The sequence below is a fragment of the Phoca vitulina genome, unplaced genomic scaffold, assembly GCF_004348235.1.
Source record: "Phoca vitulina isolate PV1807 unplaced genomic scaffold, GSC_HSeal_1.0 scaffold32, whole genome shotgun sequence".
In the NCBI taxonomy this organism is placed as follows: domain Eukaryota; kingdom Metazoa; phylum Chordata; class Mammalia; order Carnivora; family Phocidae; genus Phoca; species Phoca vitulina.
The window spans coordinates 4,732,930-4,741,833 of NW_022589735.1; the positions used below are offsets into that span (position 1 = coordinate 4,732,930).

The 8,904-nt window shown below is 53.8% G+C and overlaps 1 protein-coding gene across 1 annotated transcript; it reads left to right on the forward strand.

The window, feature by feature from the left end:
• Nucleotides 1-500: 500 nt before the first annotated feature.
• Nucleotides 501-8,422, forward strand: CXCL14 (C-X-C motif chemokine ligand 14). The gene is made up of 4 exons (XM_032425245.1): nt 501-755; nt 923-1,028; nt 4,635-4,748; nt 7,246-8,422. The coding sequence occupies exons 1-4, from the start codon at nt 692-694 to the stop codon at nt 7,259-7,261; spliced, it is 300 nt and encodes a 99-aa protein (XP_032281136.1). The 5' UTR covers nt 501-691; the 3' UTR covers nt 7,262-8,422.
• Nucleotides 8,423-8,904: the final 482 nt, after the last annotated feature.

The window sequence follows — 8,904 nt, forward strand, 5'->3', positions numbered from 1 at the left end:
CAACCTATGCAACCTCCCTCCAGACCTGGCCTTGTGCTCTGGCCACCAAGGCTGCTGGCCCAGCAAGGACAACTCACGCCCTAGGAGTCAGGCCTGCTGGCACCCACACCTGGCACCTGCTCCAAAACCCTTTCAGTCTCAGAAGATCTGGGCCGCGGGCCTGGGGCTCTCAGCCGGCCCGACTGGCCAGAGGGAACCATACGAATCGGAAAAGCAGTACCCTTAAGCAGCCTCTCAAGCGTCGGGTACAGCCCGGGCACCGGCGGTGTGCGCGGGCTAGAGGCCGGGTGTGCAAGCGTGCGCGTAGAAGTGAGAGGGCAGCCGGTGTGAGTGTGTCTGTGCACGCGTGGCTCCGAGTGAGAGCCGCTGTGATCACGGTCCCGGGGCGGGGAAGGTCTCCTCCCCCCACCTCGTTGAGAAATCTCAGTGAGTCACCGAGTGGTTCTGCATATTAATGAGCTCGCTGCGGCGAGGGCAGGAGCGGATTTAAAAAGGGGGCCGGGCGGGAGGAGGGAGGCTGCGGAGAGAGCGCGGAGCCGAGCGCAGAAGCGCAGCGCGGTAGCCGAGGCACCCACCGACGGGCGCAGCGGGAGCGAGCGGAGCCGGGCAGCGCGCTCCGGGCAGAGAGAGCCGAGCCGGCCGGCCGCCCTCCCCAGTCCCTGTTCCCGCGCCCTGCGCTCCTCCGGCCAGCATGAGGCTCCTGTCGGCTGCGCTGCTCCTGCTGCTCCTGGCGCTGTGCGCCGCACGCGTGGACGGTGAGTGCCCGGGAGGTCCCTCGTCGCCGCCCCGTCCTGTCCTGGGGCACCCAGGCGCCAACTGCTGGGCTTCCCGGGACCCTGGAGGTTCTGGGTGGGCACCGAGGGAGGTCGGGGGCAGGAGATCCCGCGCGAGGCTGAACGGCACCCCGCGCTCTCTCTTGCAGGGTCCAAATGCAAGTGCTCGCGAAAGGGACCCAAGATTCGCTACAGCGACGTGAAGAAGCTGGAAATGAAGCCAAAGTACCCGCACTGCGAGGAGAAGATGGTTATGTGAGTTCTGGCTCCTCACCGTGAGCGTGTGCGCGCTGCTCTTAACCCGGTGCTGGGGCACAGCTTGGGGCTGGATCGGGCGGGCTAACAAACATTCCTCTGTGCCTCTGGCAAGGCCTTGGACCAGCCTTTGTAATTGCCCGGCGAGTCCTTGGGACGCTGGCGCGACAGTGTGAAAGAGAGTTTGGAAAGAGGGTCACTGTCCGGTGCTCTGGAAACAGCCCTCTGGGAGTTCACCCTTGCTAAGATTCAAATGGGCAGCCTAGGTGCTTGCACTGCCCACTTTTCTGGGATGATCAAGGGTTAAGTGGCTCCCGTTGTGCCAACTTTAGAAAATCCGGATTGAAAGCACTCAAAACACACCCAGAACTATTGTACTTGCACCCAAACTGGGAGTCGTGCTGCCTTCCTGTTACTGGAGAGAGAATAAAAACAAATGTCTTTAAGTCCTCAGACCCTCCTTTCAGAGCCTTTTTCTGATCAGGGGACCACAGACGGTCAGTTTTTGGCTTCTAGCGATTTCATTTTGGGACTGATCCTTGATCTTCCCCCACCGGCTGGACTCTTGTGGGTCCCTGAGCCTGAGCAGTGCTGTGCAAAGTGTTCTGCTGGGGTTAACGTGCCATGCGGCTGGAGCCCTGCTTAGTGGGGATGCGAGGAATATTTTAAAAACTGGGGCAGAGTGAGAGAACACTGAGTTTCCTTGCTCCTCTGCCTTCCCAATTAACCACTTGAGTCCTGTACCACTGTTTCCCCATCAATACGCACTTGGCCAGGAAGGAAGCCCTTGGCAAAGCAGCTACCAAATATCTGCCACGGACCGTTGGCCCCTCTTCCCCTCCCCCAGCAACAGGACACACTTTATTCTCAGTCTGGGCAAGAGCCTTCTGTCTGCTGGACCTCCTGGCCCAAAGGCCTCCACACATTGTATGCAAAGGCAGCCCCCACCCCCCACTGCCACCTGGGGGCTTCACAGTCAGGTTCAAGTTAGGGGAATTTGCAAAGCCATCAGGCTTGAGCTGGACCCCACTGCCTTTCCGCCCAGGCACTTAAATTAACCTCTTGTCCCTGCCCCCTTGCCTTGCAAACCCAAGTCCCGAAAAACTGCCAGAAAATCCTTTTTGGTGAGGGCCAGGGTTACACAAGCTGAGAGAGGAGCTACAAGCCCCCCACCCCATGGTTCCCAGCTCGGGGGCTGGAGATGACAGGGTCTGCACTCCTCTAAGTGCTGAAAACCACCCCATGCCCCAAGGCAAGGTGTCAAGACCTTTCAGGGAAGGAGAAGCAGGGTATGGGGTGCAGAGCCATCTCAAAAGGACAGAACCCTCAATAAACAGGCTTACTCCTTTTCCTGGCAAAACTTTTCAGAATAGAGAAGAAACTGACAGCAGCGGGCAGATGCGGGAAGGCCTGATGCAGCCTTGTGAAAACTTGCAGTGGCCTCTGGAGGTCCGAACACACTCAGCGTCTCCAAAACCTGATTCACTCACACCCAGGTCCCCGCCCATCCCTGAAGGGCTAAACATCCTCTCCCGTCCCAAGCTCCTAAGAGTCTCTAGATCAGATGAGGGGCCAGCACTTTTTGCCAAAGCAGGTTTTCAGCACAAAAGCTGAACAAAAGCAAGTTTTGCAGCTCACCCTGAGTCACCCAGAAATCTCTGATGAGGCTGGGGGTGGGGCCGGGAGGGCAGTCAGCTTTGCAAGTGGGAGTTCTTGCACCCGGAGACTCCAGATTTTGTAAAGGGCAATTTGTGTCGTATGTCCACTGAACTCTTGCCAAAACCCTCGGCACCCAGAACCGCTGAGAGAGGACGCAGGACCCAGAATTTCTGAGTAACTGCTGGGAACAGAAATCCTCATGTCTCCACCCCGCAACCAATTTTCACAGGCCCAATATTGTGACAAGCATTTGAGGACTGTGCTGGGAGGGTCGAGTGTCCTCCCCTGCTGCCCCTCCCTTCAGGACTGGGCATCCTCAGCCTGTACAGTGACCTAACTGAGGAAGGGCTTTTCATCAGGTTTGGCCACATCCTTTCTTTCGGAGGGCAAAAGCAGTATTGTAGACAGAGAGCAGTGGGCTAAATTCCCGCAGAGCAACCAGGTACCGCAGGGAGGAGAAGGAGCACACTCCCCCTGAAGCCTGGCCCTGTGCTGGACACCTAGAAGGAGGGACAGGACCAGGGGAATGACTGGTCTCAGGGAAGGCCAGCGAAGGCAGAGCCCAGTCCACAGGCACTAGCAGAAGATCCACACCTGCTCGAGGGAGCTGAGGCTGTGGTGGGGGCCTTGGAAACTCAGAGCACAGAGAAGGGAAGAGAACAAGTTGCCCAGAAATATTCTGCCCCTATACTGGTGGCAAGATTCTTTTCTCCCTGTCAACTGGGATAGTCGGTTCATGGTGGCCCTGCTCCCATCTAGAACTTGACATGTGCCCTGACACTTTATCTTTGGGAACCTGTGGGGCCCTAGCTGACCTCTCTCCTTCCCTTCTTGCTCTTCCCATTCCAGCCCCCAACTGCCCCTCTTTGGCCCCACAGCTCATTCCCCTGCACCCAGTCCATGAAGATCCCTTGCTTGTGCTGTGACCTCTCAGGGAATGGCCCCTCTCCCCTTCCACTTTTTCAGGTCCCCTAATGTGGTCCCTCATTCTGGAATACCATCCTTCTTCCCCCACCCAGAAGCTTCCTCCTAAATCCTGCCGCCCTAGCTCAGCCCTGGCTGAGAGGGGCGTAGAGGTTCTGGGCAGCAGTCCTGCCTCCCCATCCAGGCTGGAGCTCACACACTAAGGCTTCTCCTTCCCCGTGGCCATCCCATCTTCCATGACAAATACTAATGACAGTAACTCTTCACTGTGCATCTACCAGGTGCTAGGCATTCTCCATAGATTATATCATCTCATCACCCAATAATCCTAAGAGGTATGTCATATAATTAGACCCATTTTACAGATGGGCAAACTCATTCAGAGTTTACCCAAGGTCCACAGACAGACCTGGGATTCATACTCTGTACGATTCCACCTGCTTCCCTCCCACACGGCAAGGGCCTCCACTGGCTTGGAACACTGGCTGACGGAGGCCTGAAGGGAGGTCTTACTTTCTTGCCGGAGGCTGAGACAACAGGGACTTCATGCTCAGGAATCAAAATGGGCTTCAAGGCCAGCAAGACTTAACTTCAAGATCCGTAATGCCTAGCCCAGGGACAATCTTCAGAGGATCAAGTGGAACTGGGGTTTGAAGGGTCAGACAGAGACCACCTCTCCACCTCTCCATCCCAGGTTCAGAGCAGCTGGAAGAGTCCCCTGAGCTTTGTTCTCTAAGGGAGGCATAAGCCCTGTAAACAACAGCCTCATGGGGGTAGGGATGGGGTAAGGGGACTATCCCAGACTCTAAGGGCTCCAGGGGAAAAGTGAGAGCCTAAGGGGACACCCAGAAACTCCCAAAGAGCCAGCCAGGCAGTGAGCACATGGGCACGCTCCCATGAAAGGAGGGAGGAGGCCACAGTCTCTCAGTGTCCTGACTGGGACAGACCAGGGCCACCCACAGGCCACACTGAGGGGCTTCATTCAGGTTCCTCAATCCTCCACCCCATGCTGCTCCATTTCAGCATCACCACTAAGAGCGTGTCCAGGTACCGGGGTCAGGAGCACTGCCTGCACCCCAAGCTGCAGAGCACCAAGCGGTTCATCAAATGGTACAACGCCTGGAACGAGAAGCGCAGGTATGGCCCACCTCCTCGCCCCTTCCTTCCCACCTTCCCCCCAGCTCCAGATCCTAGACTCTATCTAGCTCATCAAGCCCCATCTAATGGGGGAACACCCACCACAGTAGCCACAGCAAGCAGATAGCCAGCCCTGCTTATCGAGCCCCACGCGGTAAGGAACTCACCACTTCCCAAAGCAGGCAATTCCTCTCTTGGACAATTGTAAGCATCGAAAATGTAACCTTTTGTGAACTAAAGTTTGCACCATGCTAACTTTTTAAGTTGTAGTCTTAATTCCTCTTCTTTTTAAAGTAACTTAAGGTCTCCGATCCTCAGTTTCCCTCTGTCAAATGAATGAGCAAGCACCTGGCGTGGCTCTCTGTGATTCTTGTGTGGTAAAACATGACCACTCAAGTAACTGGGGTTTATTAACTGTAACACTGGGTACAACAACACAAGATGATGAGGACAGTGCCTCACCAACAACATTCCCTCCCCTCAAAGTGCTGCATGCTCCCTGCTGCCCAGAAAGATGAGAGATTCCCTCCCATGCAGGTGCAGGGAGGGAACTTGGGCTTGACCCTTTAAAATCAGAGCTCTCCTAATCTCAGAGGGCAGCAGCAGCCAGATGACCATAGCCATGAACCAGACCCCTTGTCCTCTCTGGGCTCTGTTTCTCCATAATCAGAAAATGACTTTCTATCTCTAATCTCCTGGGGTCCTATGTTTGGCAAGTTCCTGGTTTCCTCATACCACATACAAGAGAGCCTGTCCCAGAGCACACTGACTCCTCACACACTCAGGGCCTGTCTACACCTGTACCTACCCAGCACGTTCCGAGAAGCGCTCGCGTGCACACACACAGAGGGGACTTCCTCAGGAGCTGGTGCCAGCACCAAGGCTAAGTGGAGGTGGGGAGTAACTTCCCTGGGAGCACAGGGCAGGAAGCCAGGCCTCGCAGGGTCACCTTCACCCTGCCTAGAGTGGGTGCCTGAGCTACCCTTCCCATTGTCCCACCCAGCCCTTCCACTGTAAGCTCAGCCCACGACCAGCTCTCCGCCGGCTGACACTTGGGCCCAAGCCCAATACCTGAGCCTTCTGTGCTGCCTCCAAAACTGCCTTGTTTGCAGTTGCTTGAAATAGAAACTGATGAGAGTGAGAGATTATTTTCTATAAATCTGATGGGAATGAAGCCCTCTTTCTGGTCAGGGCAGGTGGCTCACGTGGCAAAAGCAGGACCTGCCCCGTCCACTTTCACTCTCCAGGTCCTGCGTCATCAAAGTGGAACGAGGCTAACCTCGGGGCCAGTCCATGGAGGGGGTTGAGAACATCTCCACCAGACTGCTGGCAGACACTGAGGCGGTTTGCACACTTTGTCCCTCAGCCCTCCACCTGGGCCCTAGCTCTGATGAAGAGGAGGCAGGCATGGGACAATGCTGCCCTACTCTTTTGATTTCGGTAAATTCCAATGACGAGAGCATCTCTGTTACCAGGCCTCCCGTCACTTCATTACAAAATGAGCTCGTCCTCTTTCTGGGGAAGCTGAGGCATCCTGGGAGAAGAAGGGGGCAATTCCTTGCCATCCCCCTGTAAAAGGTTGAAAATGTCTCCATGAATGTACAATGGAGAGAAAGGAACTATCTCGAAGTCCTCTTTGCAGAGACAGTGAGAGAATGCTAAACGTAGGGTAGAGGAAGGAGAAGCCAGCCCGGCAGCCCAGGCCCATGGAGCCAGACTAGCAGATCCGCATCTCAGAGCCCCCAGCTTCCGGCTGCCACAGGAAGCAGTGCATCAGGCAGAGCACAATTAGGTGATCCTACTCAGGAATCAGGAAGGAGGCAGAGGAATCTGAGCATGGCCCTGGAACAGCCATGGGGCAGAAGAGAAGGGATTTAAGTACCTAAAGAGAGACAGTCTGGAAGGTGAGGGGGAAAGACCAGCTTGGGAATGCACACAGGGCCACAACCACTAGAGGAAGTGATCTTGAGCCACAGGCCTCCCCGACAGCCCTAGCCCCAGCCCTACTACCACCCTTCAGTCTTCAGGCAGCAGCTTCTAGAACTAGCATTTTTCTGGAGGACATGCATTCTCTGGGCAAAATACAAAGAAAGATGCAATCCTAAATTGAAGGAGGGGCTACCTGTCCTCCCATGTTGCATCCCTGCTCATGCTGCAAACAGACCTCGTTCCCACCACTGACATTCAGTGTTCATAGGGAAAATCTGAAGTCCCCTGTGCCTCAGTTTCCTCACATATAGAGACGGTTTGCTCCATAGGGCTTTGGGGATTGCAGAGGTGGAGGCTGTTGAGAATGCACAAAGCCAGATTTGGGTAAGCTTTTGTGGTCCGTGTGATGACCTCTGAAGGTTTCCCCACTGCTACCGCCACTTCTCCCCAGCTCCGGAATTCCTGGGAGGGGTGCTCCTAAAGACAAGGATGAAGCAGCTTAGCCACTGGCCTGTGGATCGCCTGTGTCATATCCTGAGCCACTGACATGGGTGTTTTCTCTTCCTAGGGTCTACGAAGAGTAGGGTGAAAAATCCCACATGGGAAAACTTCATACCAGCTGGGAGAGGAGTAAAGGACTCTGCAGATAAAAAAACAAAAAAACAAACCTTTTCTTTCTCACAGGCATAAGACACAAATTAGATATTGTTACAAAGCACTTTTTACCAAGGGTCAGTTTTTACATTTTATAGCTGTGTGCGGAAGGCTTCCAGATGTGAGACCCTTCTCTCGTGCTCCAGACTTTATCACACACTGCTTTTTACCGAAAAGGGGGAAACTTATGCCTTTCCTTTGTAAAAAAAAAAAAAAAAAAAAAATGCTTTTTTGTATTTGTCCAGACATCACTACATCTGAGCTTTATAAGCGCCTGGGAGGAACCCAGAGCTTGGTTTAAACATTTCATAGCAGCATTGCTCCGTTGCTAATGCAGGAAGCTTCCGCTCAGAGGTCCTGGCGCCTCCACACAGCTGCCATGGGCTCTCCTGGGCTCATGGTTGGTCACAGCCTCAGGGGGACTCCACGGTGGCCCCTGTCACCGGGCAAGCAGAAGCCGATCTCTCTGCATCTGTTCTTTAAGGAACTTGAGTTTGGCTGCCAGAGAAATGTGCTTCATCCCCACCCCACCCCCCCAGGTTATTTTTACATACTCTAGGAAACATTTCCAAGATTCTGGGATGGCAAAGCATAGGGTCCTTAAGGAAGGGGTTGGGTCTTCTCTCCTTCTTGTGAAAGGTTCACTGCTTCAGTACTGAATGCTCTGGAAGCACGTGAAGTTCCCAACACTGTTAGCAAAACCGGACAAGAAAACTTAAAAATCTACCCAGACACACACAGTGCACAGCTACAGACACACATTCTATCAATGATGGAGAACCTTCGGAGCATGCTTCTTTCCCTCGTTGCAACAGAACAGGCAGGACAGAAGCATTCTATCTGTGATTGCCCGCGTAATTCTTCAATGTTAAACAGTGCAGTCGTCTTCTGAAAGCCGAAACAGCCACATGCCCTTTTCTCTGTAAATACTCTCTTAAGAACGCCCCCTCCACACACTGCCCCTTCAGTACATGCCTCATTGTACGGCTGTGTCATATGCTATGCACATGTCAGAAACCATTAGCCTTGCATGCAGGTTTCATATTCTTTCTAAGACAAAAAGAAAAGTAATAAAATATATTTGAAATGTACCAAAATTCTAGACTACTGACTTTTTTTCTATTCAGTGAGGCCAGGATGACAATCAAATGTTTACCACAATGTGAATAAACAGGGACAAATGCATTGGGAAGGAAGGAAAACTGGCATTTCCCAAATACCTGTAAATACCGTCACCTTTGTGGAACACCATTACGGTGCTAAAGCAGGAGGCAATTCACATAGAGCACTCAGGACACCAGGGCATGACGAACACTTGGTAAATGTCAGCACCCTTGATAGTCACAAGAGCAGGCCACTCTGTACTTTGCACAAACCACCCACAGCCCCACATCCCTCTGTACCCAAATCAGCCAGGCCCTGAAATAGGCCTCTCTGTGCCCACCTGTGTCCCCCACATGCCACAGGACTGCCTAAAGGGGCAGCCTCCACCTGTCTGCACTTTTTGTGCACTACCCTAGGAACCAGGAGCCAGACACCCATGTGCATGTCACTTCTGAGGATGGTTTCCTGA